We start from the raw sequence: 20,451 nt of genomic DNA, 5'->3' as shown, positions 1-20,451 counted from the left end.
GAAAAAGCTGAAATAGGGTTCACTGAATTCTCTGATCATGCCATGATTTGGCTGGAATTAGAGGCTGGGGGTCCGAAAGTGGGTACTATTATGTGACGTTTTCCTACCCATTTAGCTGAAGATAGGGAATTTAAAGAATACCGTGCAGTTGAAGTGGCGGGAATTTGAGAGCTATAATCATCAGCATATGAAGGATCCTATTCTCTATTGGGAAATGAGTAAAGCAGTAATGAGGGGAGACATCAAAGCTTACCTTATCAGAAAAGCCTGAGTTTAAATAGACAAATTATAAATTTAGAAGCCCAGTTTCAAAGGGCCAAAGTCAGATTAATCTCTTCTCTGACCATTTCACATAAAAGAATCTATAGGGAAAGCCTAGCTGCACTGAATTTTTCTATACAGCAACGTACACAAAAAAAGTTATTACATGCTTCTCATATGATATTTAGGTTTGGGAACAAAGCAAGGAAACTTTTGGCCATTATGGGAAGGGTTTCTTGAGGAAGGTCATTTATAGAAGCACTCAGGGTCAGTCAAGGAGTAATGATATCACTGGTGATGGAATTTTGTCAAATATTTAAGGATTTTTATGAGAAGTACAAAAAGAAGATGCTTAATACAGGGGGAAATGAAGAGGAGAATTTTTCTTTAAGGGGTTGAAGTTGCCCAAAATAACACAGCAGCAACTAGAATATTTGAATAGGCCATGCCAACTTCATGAAATTATAGAGTGCATTAATTCCAGCCACCTGCACAAGACTCCAGGTCCAGACAGACTTAATGCAGATTATCACAAAATATTGGTAAGCAATGTGGGGTTGGCATTGAGGGGCTTTTTTGAAGCTACTGTGGGAAGAGGAGGTTTTTCAGAGGAAGTGAAGAAAGCTTATAACACAGCTCTCCCTAAAGGAGGGAAAGACCTGCTTAACCCAGTCTCATGTAGCTCAATTTCATTATTGAATTTCAATCTGAAACTGTTTGCAGATGCTTTAGCTAATAGACTGAACTTGATTTTACCATCGTTAATTTCTCACAATCAAGTGGGGTTTGTTAAGGGGAGTATTGCTACTAAACATATTGTGCGATTGCTGACAGCAATGACACAGTGCATGCATAATACAGAAAATTCCAGCATTGGTAGTGGGGTTTGATGCTGAAAAGGCTTTTGGCCGGGTCATGTGGACATCTTTTCTCCATACGGACTAGATTTGGATTTGATGGGAATATTGTGAAATATACATCTGTGTTGTATGAGAACCCAAGTTCCACCATTTTGGCTAATGATCATGTGTCACAGGAATTCCGGCTTGAGAGGGGTACCAGACAGGAGTGTCCGCTTTCACCTGTTATGCATTTTTACCATGGACCCAATATTGAGGAAAATTAATCAAAATATTGACATATCAGGCTTTAGCTTGGGAAAAGAATGTTTTAAAAAAAAATCAGCCTTTGCTGATGATGATGTTTTAGTTTTCTTAACTGACCCCATTGAATCCTTGCAAAAGGTGATGAACTCCAGAGCCATTTCAAGCTGTTCTCTGGCCTAAAGATAAATTTAGACGTCAGAAGCATTGGATGTTCTGGGATAATTGCGGCACAATGGGCTGGAGCCATTCCCACTCAAATAGGTGGAAGCTGAGATAAAATATCTTAGAATTAGGATCCCACTGGATTTAAAGAGCATTTATCATAGTAATGTCTCGCCCTTACTTGTTAAGACAAAAAAAAAGTGAATGAATGGAAATCTTTACCATTGTCGCTTTATGGAAAGATACAATTGTTCAAGATGCTGGAACTACCCAAACGGTTATATCTATTAGAAATGTTACTTATCTGGTTAAAGAAACAGGATGTGCTTGAGATTCAGAGAGCCTTTGAGACAGCTATTTTGGAAGAAGGGGGGGGGGGGCACGTTTAGCATTACAGAAACTGATGCTTCCTTTATCAGAGGGAGGTATGGGGTTATCTTAACATACAGCATTATAATCTAGCATGCTTGCTAAGATATGTCAAAGATTGGCAATATGATACGGATGTGTTTTCTTCCTTGAATTTTTTTGCGGGCCTGGTGCCGACCCTATCTTTTGACAAATTTATTGCATATGCAAGGCCAGGCCTCACCAGACTATATTAAATGCAATTATATTGTGCAAGCATTTAGGAAAGCATGGTGGGTGCTGTGCGACAAGATTCATGTCAACCATGAGATTTCTCCTTATGTGGAAATCCAAGGGCACCCCCCCCAGTTTCTGCCCGGCCTTAGTGATCCAGTTTACAAACGATGGGAAGGGAAGGGCCTCAGCAGATTGTTTCATTTCTATCAGAACGATAAAGTACGCTTTGCTCTTTTGCTGAGTTGTGGGAAAAATTTGATCTGTCCAATAAAGATTTTTATGCCTCTTTAGAGACCAGGCATTTTGTGAAATCGGATATAACCTTCTAATATTGGAGTTGTGAACTTGGAGGCTTATGAAGCAATCTTCTTGGGGAAGATCGGTCCAAAGACTTCTTGTGCATTGTTGATTAAAAATATTACAGCGATAACGTCTGGAACTTTGCAGGCTCTGGTAACCAAATGGAATCAAGAGTTGGATGTGCCCATAACAGTACAAATTTTACAAAAATGTCTCGAGATCATAAATCAGACCACCGAGACTGTGGCACATGTAGGTGTCTCATTGTTGGTCATTTAAAGCAAAGATGAGTCAGTCAGATCTTTGTCTAAAATGCAAAATGACAAAAGGATCTTTATTTCACTGCTTTTGGGCCTGTTCCCAGATCCAGATATTTTGGAAAGAAGTGCTCAACTACCTTGAGAAAATATGTTAGCTTACAATTCCTTTGTCCTCAATGCAATGTCTTTTTGATCATGTGTAATATTACAAAGAGCCAAATATTTTTCCTGAAGAAGTCTTTCCTGGTGGCTAACAAGTCAATACTGGAGAAGTGGATATTGCCCAATCAGCCCACATTTATGCATGCACAAGTTGATAGTTAACGAGTATTTGTCAGCTAAGAATTCCTCTTCGAAGAAATTTGATCTGTTTTTGGACGTTTGGCAAGACTACATTCAATCCTTACACGTTAGAGCAAGGAGCACTCTATTTGGCTTAGCCTAATAAGGAGTAGCTATGATCTCTGATAATGTTATGCTTGTTTGTTTTGGGTTTTTTTTTTTCCTTATTTTACACATAAACCATCAAATGTTTTAGACTGAGCAGCATAAGGAACTAGTATTGGTTAACTAATGTCATGTACAGGAACTAGAAAAGGAAGGGGGGAAGGGAGTGGGAAGTTTGTTTCTAAGCTGTACAATGGTGACATTATGTTATGTTTGAAGAAATATGGAAAACGTAAAGATGTTATATTAAAAAAAAAAAGTTTAGTGAAAGAAGTGCTTCAAGTTGTCGTCCTCTGCTTGATAAGCCGGCAGTGCTGTTACACTCCAAGGCTGATGCCCTGGGATGAATGGAGGGAAAAGAATCATCACCTGCTGCATCAAGTGCCTAATTCAGATGGGGAGCTAGATTTAATTAAACTATTCATAATCTGCCTATTTGCAATACTAGATGGGTTACACAGATATATCCATAATGGTTAAAAACAATGCAAAAGCCCTCAGTAAAAATTATGAATAAAAACACAAAACTGACATAAATCCATAAAACAATATAATACATATAAAAAAACAAGCACATCCGTCCATTAGTTAGATATTTAAAACACCTAAAACTAATCCCAGTCACAACTAAAAATATAAAAACTCTTAGCACCCAGCATGACTGTATAAAAAATTCATGTTATCAATAAACCTCAGCTCAACATTAACAATGATACTTGGTACCACCCCCAAACCAATCTGCTTAAAAACCACAGATAACTAGCAGGTTATATGAAGATACTGTACGTATACCAAGAAAGTAACCAGCTTAGACGCTACTCATAAGCCTGCTGGAATAAGTGAGCCTTAAGTATCTTTTGAATCTGGCTATAGAGGTTTTGATGTTAATCCCTTCAGGTAGTTCATTCCAATAACAGGACCTAGCCACATAAAATAAATAAGCTGCTAATTGTACTTGATGGATTGAAGGTTCTGGGACGAGGACCTCAAGGTCCAAAACAGGATGGTTAATCTTTAAAGCAGAATGGCTTAAAAACAAGCAAAATAATTTTGAATTTGGCAGCTGACAGGTAACCCATGCAATTGAGCCAAAACAGGAGTAATAGGTTCCCGAAGCTTGAACTAGTCACAATTTGTACTGCTGCATTCTGAATGACTTGAAGAGCTTTTAACATTGTCTGCGGAAGGCCAACGTAAAAGCATTATAGTAATTAATAGAAGAAATTACTCATGTGTGCAGAACCATCTTCAAAACAGACTCATTAAACAGTTTAAGACGTCTCAGCAGGCGAAGCCTGTAAAAACAATTCCAGACTACATTTATTAGTTATTATTCAGAAGTAATAGCAACAAGTGAGTGCAGCTGGCAATCAGGACATGTTTGCAGATTTTAGGGTACCCATAAGATGCCCTTTTGGAAAGTGGAGAATCTTCAGAGACTTTTTTTTTTAAACCAATTTTTCCATTTTATATTTTATAGCAAATTATATTTCAATGTGTGACATAGAAAGCCCCTTCAGCCCACATGCATTCTAAACCACGAGTCTTCAGTCCTCCATGTTACAGGGGCTTTTGGCCCAGTAGTTCCTTCTTTATCCTGCCATCTCATTTGGAACCAGTGCTAGGATCCTGGTGTCTTCATTTGAAACTATCCAGGGATGTTTACCATATTTTAATAGACCCCCTTCCAAACCCCATACCACCACTGCCATTCCTAATCTGCTCACCCAGCAACAGTCTTGCAGCTGTAAGCCATGCACCCGAGCTCCTTCTAGAACCTTGCATCATAGGCTCTAAATCTAGACACCAGGTATCGCCTTCACGATGACCATGAATCCCTCCCCAACCCCACCCCAGCTGACAAAGGATGTGAAAGACCTGACCCTGGAAGCAAACTAGGGATCCTCTGCATGGCAGCGTATAGCACTGCCACCGAGTCACCAGACCAGCTCATCCTCTTGTAGGGGGAACCCCTATCTAGGGCACAAATCTGGAGCAAGAGCAGATTTGTGAAACAATTGTTGGGATTCAGACTTACAGTAAATGCTTGATTTCAGTCTTGAAGCTCGCTAGCACTGCCTGAAGGATTCCATTTTTGGTGACCAGCATCTCATTTTCCAGAGCCATTGTAAGTTCTGTCAAGTTGATCTTTCCATCCAGATCAAAATCCAATGCCTAAAAAAATTTACAGTAACAAAATTATGAAACAGATCTGTCCTGCAGGAATTATCAGTGTCTGCAACCATAATAGCTTGAACATAAGACCATAAGAATTGCCATGCTGAGTCAGACCAAGATCCATCAAGCCCGGCATCCTGTCTCAGACAGTGGCCAATCCAGGTCATAAATACCTGGCAGGTCCTATAAAGTAGATCTAATTTATGTTACATACTCTGAGAGATAGCAGTAGCTTTATTTAGTCTACTTGGCTAATAATGTGTTTTGGACTTTTCCTCCAGGAACTTTTCCAAACCTCTTTTAAACCCTGCTATTTTAGTCGCCTTGATCACGTCCTCTGGCAACAGATTCCACAGCTTGAAAGTACACACAGTGAAAAAGTACTTTCTATGATTTGATTTGTATCTGCTGGTTGTTAGTTTCATGGAGTGTTCCTTTGTTTTAGTATTATTTGAAAGGATAAATGACAGCCCTTTATTTACCCATTCTACCCCTCTTGTGATTTTATAAACTTATGTCCCCTTCTCAGCCATCTCAGAGCCCTAGTGAGAGATGCTCCATCCCTTTTATCATTTTCTGTCATCCTTGTACTCTTCTGCACATTTTCTAGTTCCGCTATATCTTTAAGATGGGGGCGACCAGAACTGCGCGAGGTGCAGTTGCGCCATGATTTGATACAGAGGATACAATTGAACATTTTTCTTCTTCCTTCCTTTTCAGATCTTTCCTAACATTCTGTTTGCTTTTTTGACCGTCACTGTGCACTGGGCCAAGGACTTTAACATATTGTCCACAAGGGCTTCAAGAACTTTTCCTGGGTAGTGACTCCCAATACAGGACCCAGGATCGTGTACCTTTAAGGTTAGGATTATTTTTCTCTATGTGTATCACTGCATTTTCCCACATTAAATTTCACCTGCCATTCAGATCCCCCCTCCATGAGCCCAAATAAAGTTGGTAGACAGTTGACTGATCCCTGGTTGCTGCAATGGAAGTGGAGAATTGAACACAATAGCATAGAAGATAATGGCCGAAAAAGCCAAACCTACCCACTCAGTCTGCCCGGTTATTCCTGTTCACACAGCAAGGAAGTATCCCAGGTGGACAGTTTGACCATATGCACGATTATTACCTGAATACCCAGCCTCTTACATCCCCTGCACGGCCTGCCAGGCAGATTTGGCTACATGAATGCCTGCGTTCCCACTCGGATTTCTAGTTATTACTGTACGTGCAGCCTGTCTGACAGGCCCAACTGCACGGTGGTCTGTATTGCAGCTGGGATGTTTTACATTTCATATTATCAACTTTACCGTTCATTCTGGTAGCCACAACACTCTGACCTGTTTGAATAAGGCACTTTAAACATGTGCCAACAGGTCTCACAGGTCTCTTCACTTTTGCAATTAATGATCCTCTGTGCTTATCCCATAGCCTCGTAAAGAAAGTTAATGTTTAACCTTCAACACCTGCTCCGGGAGGCCATGTCGCATAACAGCTGGCAAGACAAGTAAAGAAGGCAGAGGATATAGAAAACAGAAGCATTCCATACCACTAGCCTTACTAGAAGATTCCAGTTTATGCCATCTCTCCAGTACGTCAATTGATATTTGGAGAGAATACAAGTTAGTATTTTGCATACAATTTTCCTTTTTAAGTCCTGAGAGATGCCAGCTATAGAAGGCTGGGGTTAAAATCATATGCAAGAAAGTTTGAAAAACAAGCGACATGAGACATTCGAAAAAGGAAAGCGACGCCTTCATACCTTTAAGATTGCCGGGCTGTTCTCAATCCCTTCTTCATGCCACGTGTCCAGGATCTTCTCCACAGAGCTATACCCTGTGCCATCATCCAGGAAGGAGAACAAGCAGAAGCCGACCGTGCCCATCATCGTTGATGGGGTAGTGGTGCGTCTCCCGCTCTCATCAAAGGACTAGAACGCAGGAGACAGACAGTGAGCGGGGAAGAGATGTTTCTGCAAACAGCCTGCTTACTGGAGCTCCTTTTCAGGCTTTCACTTTCAAAGATCCAGAACGCTGACAACAGTGAGCAAAACAACAAGATTCTCACTTTTGAATAGAATGAAAAACTATTTTTCAGTTGGGTTTTTTTTTTTTAAATTCTTGCAAAGGCCTAATTGAGGCAAGTTAGAAGGAGCTACTTTTACTTACTTCCTGCTGTAATAAAACACCTTCAGGTGCTTAAAAACTGGAATTCCCTGGAGACCAACACTGTGTTAAGCATACAAAGGAGAAGCCAATCGCAGTGAATTAACTTCCTGAAATCCCATTTCTCAGAAAAGCATATAAGTAGAAAACCTACCCCGATCTCCCATTACAGTTAACTATTGCTAGGCAGCATAGCTGAGGATCTCTCAGGAGCCAGTCCTCAAATCTCACAGCTACTCAGCAGTCTCAATGCAAAGGAAGAAACTGCGGAAAACAAATGCAGTGTGCTGAAGTTCCAAAGAGTCACGTGTGCACGCACAAACAACTGCACGGACAGAATGTGTTTGGACTTGGAGCAAGGACTGTTTCCATGACTACTGAAAAGCTGAAGCTACTTTCTCCCAGGGAGGTGAGCTGGGAAGGGGGAGGAGCAGGGATTTTTCAAACTAAGTGCAAAGTGCCTGAGGACCTTGTACCTAATTTTCAAAGGGAAAAGTACATAACACGCTTTCCATAGACTTTTCACCTGGTTTTTTGTATGGGTGAAATTCCCATGGAAATCAACACACGCAGATTTAAAAATAAATTCTACAGGCCTTTCCTTCCTGCTCCTGCCTCCTCACATTCCAGTTAAAAGCGTGCAGGCCGTGCACATTCTCTGAGGTGGATTCAGGGAGGGCACTATTTACCCAGATAAGTGGCTTCAGTGAATTTGCAGTTTGTGAAAGCAGTTTTCAGTCTGGTAAAGGAGGATTCGATTGGTTCATGCAGAAAGCTCCTCTTAACGCCACTGGGGAGAAGGGGCATTTCTCCTAGAGATGGCAGCAGAAGGCCGGGTGCTTTTGCACTGAAAGAGGTTTGATTCTGAGCTGGGCTGTCAGACTTTCCCTTTCACAAGTGCTGGTTTTCTATTGAGGCTTCCTAGTCCCATCCACATTTATGAACATTATTTATTGACACATAGTAAACAATTTAAAAACAACTGTGACCAGTGTGGTTTGTTCTATGTTTATTGATTCTGAGCACTGGGAAGTTGTTTTTGGGCAGAACACACACTGCTAGATTTCCTGAAATAGTAGTGAACCACAATTTTGTCATAAAGCATTCCTTTTACGATTCTCTACCGCAAGCAGAGGACACTGCCCAATATCTAACCAGGTTGCCACTATAGCTAATCTTCCAGCGGCAATTCGAAGTTGACATTGTTTCTCACTAGTGCAGATGCTTTTAAGACCTTGAAAAGCATAAGAGAGGGATCTTATTCTCACCAAGCACAACTAAAGGAAATTATCCAGGGCAGCACATGCATAGGACCCATTGCCAGAGGCCTTGTCTTGTGTTGCGATTACTTTTATTTGCTTTTATTTATTATTTATTTAATAGTTTTCTATACCGATATTCAAATAGACATAACGGTTTACGTAAAAAAAAACCCATAGTATCTCATTTGCTCTCACCCTTCCCTAATACCTCCGCACCTGCCTTGTAGAAGCAACCCTACAGACTGACAGGCCCGAGAGTCACCTTTAGGCAATAACATTATTCATACGTTTTTCAGGGTCATAATTCTTTTGTTGAGCTGGGTGGGGGGGGGGGGGGAAAGGCAAAAGTTTCCTCCTGCTCCTCTGGATTTCCTGTTCAGTCAGAACCAATCTCTACTGGGCTACAGCTCCATATGCTTTCATTCGCAGCTACACAAGGTTTTTCCCCCTCTATATATCCTCTCCCAAATTACTTAGAGTCATTGCATCATCAGTCCTCAGCCAGAAGCCATTAACTAGGGCTCCTAAAATCCAACCACTAGGTGTCACCGTTGCAGGGCAACTGGGACTCCCTCCACTCCCAAGTCCCATCCCCACCAGGACTGTGAATGCTCTGCCTCTGCAGCATCCCATGCCCCAGCCGACCTGATGAGTAGAAGACCCGAGTTGGGACTTGCAACCAGGTCCTCTGCATGGCAGATTATTATAATTCTTGGTTTTCATATGAAGGTCACCAGGACAGATATTTAGCATACAAATAAAAAGTGAAACCAATTGAGACTTCTACCCAAACGTCATAAGATCCAATTAAAATAAATAAGAAACCAGTAGCTGGGCTGAGTAATGACATGTGCATATTTTTCTCAACATTAACAGCTCTGGGCAACTATACACTGTAGGTTTAATGTATGCTGCCAATAGGTTACAAAAATGCCCTTGCAGTGAATAATCTATTGTTTGCCTTATAGCAAGTGGCCTCATGCATACCAATCAAAATATCTCCATACTAGGAAACAATGGATTTCTGGAGACATAAGCCCCCCATTAACCAATGGGCATTTTAGGATTTTTTGTTTTAATTAGTTACTGTGGATTTATTTTAAAGATTGATGACTTGGCTTTTTCAGGACCTCAAAGCATCAAAACTAAGGGCTAACCGCAGTTTAACACCAGCTTCCCTGTATACTATTTTTATAACAGATTTTATTGCCACTTTGCATCAGATTCCAATATCCATCCCTCCATCAGTGTTAATCATGGGTGTATTTCCCTTTTATATGAGATGCTATCAGGCCAGCGGCCATGCATAAGAAACTTAAATCACTGCACAATCCTTAAATTCATCGCTACATTCTTTTTGTTTTGAAATTCATAGTAATTTCAGTTTTTACCTTTGTGCTGTGTGTATGTGCAGTAGGGGGGGCAAGGAACAGATAAAGATTTTTTTTTTTTTTTTTTTTAAATCTAAATCCATAAGTGGTGCTCTTCTGGCTGGCTGGCAAGAAGCATCTTTCCTCCAGCAATGAAAAGTCAACATTTGATAATTCTACAGTGAACCAACATTTGATGATTTCACTAACCCACAGAACAAAACAGCTGTTTCCAAGCCTGGATCTTTCTACTGTAGTGCATAGCTTTACCCTTAGAGCCAATAATTTATATAATGGAGTCCAGCAATCACCATTCCTTTCAACTAAGTTACTCAGAGTAGCAAAGGCCAGCTAATACCTCGAGGTGAGGTGTTGCTGGTGGTTTAGGAGCCAGTTTTACATGCAGAGTGAGAAGTATGAACCTCACAGTTCTCTCGCCCTAGTTTGATGGACTTTATAACTGGGTACAATCAAGCTAGGGCGAGATAACATAGCAGAAATCTCATCTTTGTGAGACTTTCCTCACTCCACCAACATCTTACCTCAACCTATTAGCTGGCCCTCCTATAGTCATATAAATAGTTGAATACTGTGAAGGCCTCTTCAGAGGCACTCTTCTCTCTCTCTCTCTCTACTCCACTCTCCTCTCCCCGCCCAGAAATGTAATTTGCAATATTTATTGCAAATTGCATTATGGCCATTTCGGGCATATCACACAGCTTAACACCAGGAAAACAAGGTGTAGTTATTTCTAGAGATGTGCTTCGTTTTTTTCTACCGGGTCGTTTTTTGACTCTGATACTTCATGGTAAAATTCGGGTTTTCTCGTTTAGTTTTTTTGAAAAATGAAACGAGGAAACCCGAAACCGGCCCAAAAAACGAAGAGGGAAACGAAGCTAAAAAAACCCACCCCAAGCATTTAAATTCATTTTAAAACATTACATACAACCCCCCCCCCACCATCCCAATCCCTCCCCAAGACTTACTAACATCCCTGGGGGTCCAGCGGGGTCCCGGGTTCCATTTGTCCCTCCATGCCCGGTGTGCTACTGCAAGCCGTGCTCCTCAAAATGGTGCCGAATAGCCTCTGAACTACTATGTCACAGGGGCTACCGGCGCCATTGGTCAGCCCCTGTCACATGGCCATTGGCGCCATCTTGTGCTCATACCATGTGACGGGGGCTGACCAATGGCACCGGTAGCCCCTGTGACATAGTATGGGCAAAGGCTATCGGCGCCATTTTGATTCCTGGCAGCCGACAACGAAATCGCTCCCGGACCCCCGCTGGACCCCCAGGGATTATTGGCAAGCCTTGGGGGGGGGGGTCAGGAGGCCCCCCAAGCTGGCCAAAAGTCCCTGGGGGTCCAGCGGGGGTCCGGGAGCGATTTTGTTGTCGGCTGCCAGGAATCAAAATGGCGCCGATAGCCTTTGCCCATACTATGTCACAGGGGCTACCGGCGCCATTGGTCAGCCCCCGTCACATGTTATGAGCAAAAGATGGCGCCAATGGCCATGTGACAGGGGCTGACCAATGGTGCCGGTAGCCCCTGTGACATAGTAGTTCAGAGGCTATTCGGCACCATTTTGAGGAGCACGGCTTGCAGTAGCACACCGGGCACGGAGGGACAAATGGAACCCGGGACCCCGCTGGACCCCCAGGGATGTTAGTAAGTCTTGGGGAGGGATCGGGATGGGGGGAGGGTGGTTGTATTATACGTAATCTTAATGTTTGGGGTGGTTTTTAATTTAAAAAAAAAAAAAAAAGTGCTCCTCTCCCCACACAAACCCGAAAAACGAAGTTTCCCCGAAGTTCGGGGAAAATCCTTTTCGGGTTTCAGGGCCCCCGAACCACTACGAATTAGGCAATTTCGTTGTAATTGCCTAATTCATGATAAACGACTGCACATCTCTAGTTATTTCTGGCGTTAAAACCGTACGATAGCATGTGTTATGCTATCGCACAGTGTGATATTGCCCCTCATTTTAATTAATCCCGCCCAAACCCTTCCCCAATCCCACCCCTTCTAAAAATTTACATTCGTGCCGTGCAATAAAATAATTATCGCATGTGTTATGGCATGCATTAACGCCATAACACATTTTGATGAATGACCCTATTAGTTAGATAACTTCAAGAGCGAGCATGCAGACTGTATAGCACACAAGGAAAACATCTCTCACCTGCATAGAGAGATGCCTCTTCAGCTGCCTATAGGGCGTGGAAGCGGATGGCGTAAGGGGTTTACCATTTTTAAACACTTCATAGAAAAATTCTTGTAGGCTCATGGTATCATCTTCACCAGCATTCTGGAAAGCATCTTCAAGCATCTATAAGGAATTACCAAAAGTGTATCTCATTTTAAATCACATTAAGCTTTAAAAACATTTCAATATTTTTAACCTACTATAGCTTAGATTACATGAGTTAGCCTTCTCCTAAAAAAAATATTAGATATTATTATAAATGTAATATGTTATTTAAAAGAGCATACAGTTAAGTACTGTATTTCACAAATATGCTTTTCTATTGGTTTCTGGGAATAATGGTACCTGGCAGGCAGCCAATGGATTTCCTTTTTAAGCTCTCCACTGGATCCTTCACAACCTTGTCCCAAATGTGGTCCAAGAAAAGCTGAGTTATGTTCAGAGTAGCACAGTAGACAGCAAATAAGGACCAATTGGACCAATTAGTATGCCCAGTTGTTTTCCTCTCTCATATTTCTAGATAAGTATGCAAGCTCCCTCCTTAAACCAAAACCAGCTACCTCTACCCTGTCTTTTACCCAACCTCCTAACTTTGTTTCTAGTATAGTCCTCTAGATCAGTCTCAAGCATGCTGGAACTATATTCCAGAGCTGGCCTCTACTACCTTCACTTGTAGGCTATTTCAGGTCTTGACTTTCTTTTTGGTTCTGAGAAGTCCCATATCAAATCCAACCCAGAGATCTTCTCCCATGTCTTATCACTAGGATTTGTAATACTACTAAACATCCGGTCACCCCATGTTTGTTAATGTTGGGTTATAACAACCGCACAAGGAAATGCAGCTATAATATGAAAGAAAATGGATACAGCAAAAAATGCTTCTATAAAGTAAATCTACTATGTACACAGCACTTTCACACAAAGGTTTTGTAGGAAAAATCATGCTCAGTTTATGGAATCACATTTGCTCACTCCTTTATAATCATCTATCCCAATTTTTTTTTAGTGCTTAATAAAGCTCTCAAACCAAATGTGTGACACAACACTCTGCTAAAGACCAAGGGAAAATATAATGGCTAAGCCTTGACAAGCTGAGAGGTCTGGAGCCAGTGTCTTCTGCCTAAGGCAGCCACCATTCCCTGCGAGTTGAGTCCTTGGGTGCAGGCAGCTGAGAGGACTTCCAATGAGAGCAGGAAGCAAAAGCATAGATGAAGGTCAAGACTAGAGAAGGGCAGGAGCGTAGCTGAGGCCAAGACCAGAGCAAGAACCAGGAGTCAGGAATGAAGGAATAGGGCCAGGCAAAAGGATAACAGCACAAACTTTGTATTGACTCTTGAACCAGCAAAGGTGTGGTAGGCTGGAACTCCTTATATACAGCTGTCTATTTGGGCCACATCTAATGTTGTTCAATAGGAAGCCTCCAGAGGAAGGTCTCCCTAATTTTGCTTCATTTGATATTTACTAGGAGATTCCCACTGATTCAAAGTTCCTGTGGTTTCACTGCAAGAACCCTGGTCTTGAACACCCAAAGCCGCAGGTTCGATCCCTCTCTCCCAGTAGCTCTCTCCTAGGGCTCTCAATCTTGTCTTTTCTGGTTGTTCCTGGTAAAATCTGGCCACCAGTTTTTTGCATAGACATTTTGGGTCAGCTCTAACGGTGGTCCTCCAGGTCATACCCTTTCTAATCCACCAAATAGTGAAGGCATCCTTATATGCCTTGTGGAGACACAGATCTTGTTCTCTTACTGGGATCTGGGGGATTTCCTGGTGCCATCTATTCACTAATTTCTTCTTTGAATTCTTAGCCTATTCCAAGTCACATTGGACTTGCACAAGTAATGCTGTTAAATGTATTGATTTCTTTAGACTTGATTAATCGCATATCTTACATATTATAACCAAAGCGATGTGCAATAAAACAAATTCAAATTTCATATGATTAATAAAAAACAATAAAATAGCTAATATATAAATCAATTTAACAAAATTTATTTATTGATTTTATAAACCACCGTTCAGTAAAACCATCACAATGGCTTCCATTGTTACAAGGTAAAAAACACAATATCAATGAGAAGTGAGATAAAGATAAATAATAAAATAGATAAACATAATTAAAACATATGTAAAAACAAAGAACACAAGAGGTAATAAATACATCATAAAAATAAGATGAAATAAAAATGCAAAGTACATGCATTGCTATGAGTATGAAATAATTAAAATAAAGTAATAAGAGCTATAATAAAACATAAGATCAAATTATTTGTAAGATACAACATAACAGATTAAGACAAGAATAGAAGTGCAAAGTACAAGCAGCTGCTTTGATTATGAGGGGTAGGGGTGTGCATTTGTTTGCAACTTATGGGCCATATTCGTTGTATTCATTACGTCGCAAAATGTATTGCGATTCCCATGAATACAATGAATCTTCACCGAATTATTTGGCCGTCTAAAGGAGCGAATTTAAACAAAACCCCCACCCTCCTGACCCTCCCCCCCCCAAGACTTGCCAAAACTCCCTGGTGGTCCAGCGGGGGTCCGGGAGCCATCTACTGCACTCACGCCGTTGGTTGCCAGTATTCAAAATGGCACCAATAGCCTTTGCCCTTACTATGTCACAAGGGCTACCAGTGCCATTGGTCGGCCCCTGTCACATGGTAGAGCACAAGATGGTGCCAGCCGTCCATTGCTCCTACCATATGACAGGGGCCGACCAATGGCACCGATAGCCCCTGTGACATAGTAAAGGACAAAGGCTATCTGTGCCATTTTGAATACCGGCAGCGTGAGTGCAGTAGATGGCTCCTGGACCCCTGCTGGACCACCAAGGAGTTTTGGCAAGTCTTGGGGGGGGGGGTCAGGAGGGTGGGGGGTTGTAGTTAATTAAATTTTAGCCAGGAAACAAATAAGAATGGAACGTATGAACGGATCGGGACCCCCCTTGCCGAATGCAACTTATCTACCCCCCGACGAATACGAATACCGAATGTAACGTACGAGGTCCCTCTGCACATCCCTAATGTGGGGTCCTGATATGCCTTCTTAAAAAGCCAGGTTTTTACTTCCTTTCTGAAAGTATTTGTTTGTTTCTTTGTAGTCACAATTCGACAGGGAGAGAATTCCATATTTTAGGACCTGCCAACGATATTGCTCGTTCTCTTACTTGACACAAGTGTGCTGATTGTATGGATGGGATGCTCAGTAAGCCTTTGTTTGCGGAGTGCAAACTGCACTCTGGGGCATGAAGTCTAATGGCTGCATTTAGCCAATTTGTTTGTTCCATGTGAATAATTTTATGTACAATGCACCATCAAGCATAAACACTAAACAAAACATTAAAATAAATAAAACAAACATTAAAATAAATATAAATATTAAATATTAATATAAATATTAAAATAAATATAAAATAAACATTAAAATAAATAAAAAGCAAGAGAAAATGTGGAAAAAAGGATTCGCACTCACAAAGTGGGGAGTAGCTGGCTTGTTACGGCGGTTACTACCCCAAACCAAATAAGCCTGATACTTCACTTTCAATGCATATCCAGCATAGCTCTCTGCTTCAACGGCAGGGGAGAAGAAAAAAGGATTCGCACTCACAAAGCGGGGAGTAGCTGGCTTGTTACGGCGGTTACTACCCCAAACCAAATAAGCCTGATACTTCACTTTCAATGCATATCCTGCTTCAACGGCAGGGGAGAAGAAAAACTGATACTACACGCATATCCAGCATAGCTCCCTGCTTCAACGGCAGGGGAGAAGAAAAACAACCAATAAGGGCTGAATAACACAGTCTGGGTAAAACAAATAAGCATGGGTGTAGCTTGCTTATTGCGGCGGTTACTTCCCCTACTACCCGTAACTAATCAAGCTTGATATTTCACTTGGTTGCAGCTCCATCACTGCTCTCTACATTAATGGTGGGGGTGGAAGGGAAATAGAACCAAAGAGCTAAGAGAAACAGATAAGTATGAGAAAAAAATGTGAAGCTTGCTGGGCAGACTGGATGGGCCGTTTGGTCTTCTTCTGCCGTCATTTCTATGTTTCTATATGTTTCTATAAAACAAGCACTAAATAAAGTAGATATTAATATCATCCAACATTATAAACCATTAGTAAACTACAATAAAATAACCCATTTGTCAATAAATATAAAGTGTAAATAAAACACTGGCTCAAAGAAAGAAGAGAACAAGTTAGCTAGATGGAAAACTTGCAGAAAAAGGAAAGTTCTCAAGTGTCCCTAAATTTAAGGTAATGTTTTTCTACATACAAATCTAAAGTATTTACCCATTGTACCGCTGCTGGGACCCTTCCCGAGTGGAAATGGGAATGGATACCATAGATTACAAAGAATGAGGAGATTTTAGTCACCAAGTGCTCAGAGTTATTATACTGCTGTATGGATTAATTGTACCCAGTTTGTCTGAAAGTTACATACGGCTCTAGAGTCTGATTTAGCCATTTTGTCTGTCCATAAGTTTCTGGGTGATACGCTGGCAAAGGGAATTGGACATCCAAAAGATTGGTTATGTCTCGCCAAAAACTTGCAACAAACTGGGTGCCTCGGGGTCCAAGATGATAGAAGATGGCAGACCATGGAGATACACTTCTTCACAAATACTGGATCTGTTTCACAGGAAAGCAGCAGGCACATAGTGGCTATTAAATGGCCACTCTTATTTCTGTGATACTGTTTACTGATACTTTATTGAAATCAATAAATTTCTGTTTAAGTAAATAGGTCATTTTAGTATATGAATTCACTACCACCAGGACCATGATCTTCCCTTGTGAATGTGGGAGATCAGTAATAAAGTCCAATGATATCCATATCAATGGGTCTGGAGGGTACTGGTAACAGTAAGAGTAGTACATGAGGATAGTGACGTGGTCCCCTTATTCCAGACATAGACTTCACAAGAGCTGTTATGTCTTCACAAGAGCAGTTATGTCTCAGCTCCATCCTGGCCAAAAAAGTTCATGGGCAACTATTTCTTTAGTTTTGTGGCAACCAAGATGGATCTGCCAAAGGGAAATCATAGCAGCTTCACAGGACTTCCAAATGTGATGGACCTTCCAGTTCATAGTCTTGAACCTTTCCATAGAGGAAGTTTTCTTGCCAGCTCTAAACAGTATCCTTTTCTCCATTTTCCAATCCCTGCAGCCTAGTTTGTGCAAACTCATCATACTGCAGGTTCCCATGTTTCGAATCAGAATTTCTAGCTGTGAAGGCAAAGTTCTCCAGTCTAAGGATTGTGGTGCACACTTCTAATTCTGCAGATTCTTCCCCTTCTTCCTGGGATAAAGCATATGCCTTGCTGTTCATAGAGCTTGGTCAGCAAGTTAATATGAAATCAGACCAGAAAGAGAAGAGACTACTGACCTTGCCTGGAATTCATGCTGTGCATAGTCTTGAGGAATTCTAAAGTTTTGAGGTCAATGAAAACCTGGACTTTGTGATGATTTTGGGAAATTTGATTAGAGCAAATTTGGGGTGCCAGATATATTATTACCTTTAATACAAAACTGGGTACTCTAGTAAATCCTAATAAAGAAATAGTTAAAACCTTACATTAGTTTTATTTAAATGAATATACTACAGAGCGAAGCGATGCAGAGAAGTTTAAGGAATTTTTAGAAAAGGTAAATATTCCTCAGTTTACGGAGGAACATCTGACTTAGCTTAATAGACCAATTAACTTGATGGAGGTCGAACGTGGTATCAGTAGAGTTAAGTCTTTAAAAGATACCTGGTCCAAATGGATACAATGCAGAATTTTACAAGATTCTAATTGATCATGTGGCATCACCTCTGAATGTGGTCTACCAAGCTCTGCTGGAACGAGGTGAATACCCAAAAGATACCAAATTTGGCGCATATTATGGTTATAAATAAAGCAGGGAAAGATACAACCTTTCCTGCTTATCACCCCATTTCACTGCTAAACTTTGATCAAAAGCTCTTAGCTAAAATAATGGCGGATAGATTGGGTCTCATACTGCCTAAAATCATTGAACCTTGTCACATGGGTTTTTTCGGGGAGTGGATGCGCTGCCTTAACCTCTTCAGCATTTCCTCATAGGGGAGCCATGTTAGGTCCATATTAGGAGTTACTACCCAGGAAAAAGATCTGGGCATCATAGTGGACAATACATTGAAATCATTGACTCAGTGTGCTGCAGGGGTCAAAAATGTAAATAGAATGTTAGGAATTATTAGGAAAGGAATGGTGAATAAAACTGAAAATGTCATAGTACCACTGTATGGCTCCATGGTGAGACCTTACCTTGAGTACTGTGTGCAATTCTGGTCACCACATCTCCAAAAAGGATTAGTTGCACTGGAAAAGGTTCAGAGAAGGGTGACCAAAATGATAAAGGGGATGGAATGGCACCCCTATGAGGAAATGCTGAAGAGGTTAGGACAGTTCAGTTTGACAAAGAGACAGCTGGGGGGGGGGGGGGGGGGGGATATGACAGAGGTCAATAAAATCATGAGATGACTAGAATGAGTAAATGTGAATCTGTTATTTATTCTTTCAGATAATAGGACGACTAGAGGGCAATCCATGAAGTTAGCAAGTAGCACATTTAAAACAAATCGGAGAAAATTCTTTTTCACTCAATCCACAATAAAGCTCTGCTATTCATGGCCAGAGGATGTGGTTAAGGGAGTTAGCATAGCTGGGTTTAAAAATGATTTGCACAAGTTTCTGGAGGAGAAGTCTATAAACTGCTTTAATCAAGCCACTTCTTATTACTGGAATTAGTAGCATGGGATTTATTTACTGTTTGGGTATTTGCCAGATACTTGTATCCTGGATTTAGAAGCAGGATGCTGGGTTTGATGGACCCTCTCTCTGTCCGTCCCAGTATGGCAACTTCTTATATTTTTATGAGAACTTTATTTGTTTTATAGACACAGAATCAAAGAGATTAAGAGTACATCTAAAGAAATTATACCCTAAAATAAGCAGTAACCCCAATAAATACAACATCCAATAAGAACCATGCTCCGTCAAATTTAAAAAAAAAACTAAAAACCTTGTTGTTCAAACATATCTCCACTCCAAGACTTTAAAATTTTTAAGATAATAATTGCTAAGATATTGTATATTAAGATGGTATCGCTATATTATGATACTGTATGTTTGATCTCTCATAGAGTTACCTTATCTGATGTATATAGCCTGTCCTCCAACTCTGCTCTTAAGTTACCCCCCCTCCCCCCCAAGTTCCTTCTCCCTGTTATTATGTAATTTCAGTCCTTTTGTTCATATGTGAACCGGTATGATGTCCCCACTAATCCCGGTATATAAAAGCTGTAAAATAGATAAATAAATAAGTATATAGTACATTGAGTCAAAGCACACTATTAAAAGATTTTCTATGGAACAGCATTTATGATAGATTGGGGTGGAGGCACAGGATACTGTACTGTGGCAAGCAGTGTAACATCAAGAATACAGTAGAAATGTGAGTAGAAATTTGGTAAAAGATATTTCTTTTCTTGTTTCATGGCAAAAAAGGTTTTGTTAATTGTATGTAATTGTATGTAAAACTGATAAATAAAAAAAATACAGTTTAATGTGAACTTTTCTGATTTATTGCAAGAATCTGGGCAACATTTTCAATAAAATTATATTGTTAATGCCCATTATTTAATATTTACTACCTTGCTCAAAGCAATGGTGGCTAATCTGGCATTTTATGTTGTATTTATTTTAACACATTTATGAGATGCCTGTTCACTAAAACAGATCCAGGCGATGTACAAAACTCCCCCAAAACAATTATAACAAAATCATAAAAATATTCTACACAGAAGTTAAAAAAAACAAATATATATATAAAATGGGGCAGATTTTCGAATTGGCGTGCACGGGGTACAATTGTGAGCACTACCCGGCGTGCACAATTGTACACCCGATTTTATAATATGCGTGCACTACCGCACGCATGTTATAAAATCCGGGGTCGGCACGCGCAAGGTGGTGCACACTTGTGCACGCTGAGCCCTAGAGGAGCCCCGATGGCTTTCCCCGTTTCCTCCAAGGCCGCTCCAAAATCGGAGGAAACGAGGGCAGGACTGAGGCTTCCAGCACAGTGGCTGTGCCGGGGGATGGTGCGCCGGA

General features: G+C 40.9%; 1 protein-coding gene across 4 annotated transcripts in view; it reads right to left on the bottom strand.

Annotated features, from left to right (window-relative positions):
* Window positions 1-20,451, bottom strand: part of NIN (ninein) — a 274,889-nt gene that overhangs the window by 93,403 nt on the left and 161,035 nt on the right. For 3 of the 4 annotated variants that reach the window (XM_029598345.1, XM_029598344.1, XM_029598347.1), the window contains exons 7-9: window positions 12,282-12,428; window positions 7,065-7,232; window positions 5,160-5,296 (exon numbers count right to left, since the gene is read on the bottom strand). In XM_029598345.1, the coding sequence (XP_029454205.1) occupies window positions 5,160-5,296; window positions 7,065-7,232; window positions 12,282-12,428 (452 nt within the window). Of the gene's footprint in view, window positions 1-5,159; window positions 5,297-7,064; window positions 7,233-7,621; window positions 7,776-12,281; window positions 12,429-20,451 lie in introns of those variants that run through there. The other variant, XM_029598346.1, reaches the window with a different exon arrangement.

This window comes from Rhinatrema bivittatum, chromosome 4 (assembly GCF_901001135.1).
Source record: "Rhinatrema bivittatum chromosome 4, aRhiBiv1.1, whole genome shotgun sequence".
In the NCBI taxonomy this organism is placed as follows: Eukaryota; Metazoa; Chordata; class Amphibia; order Gymnophiona; family Rhinatrematidae; genus Rhinatrema; species Rhinatrema bivittatum.
The sequence above is the reverse complement of the archived record's forward strand: the minus strand, read 5'-3'. Positions and strand labels throughout refer to the sequence as shown.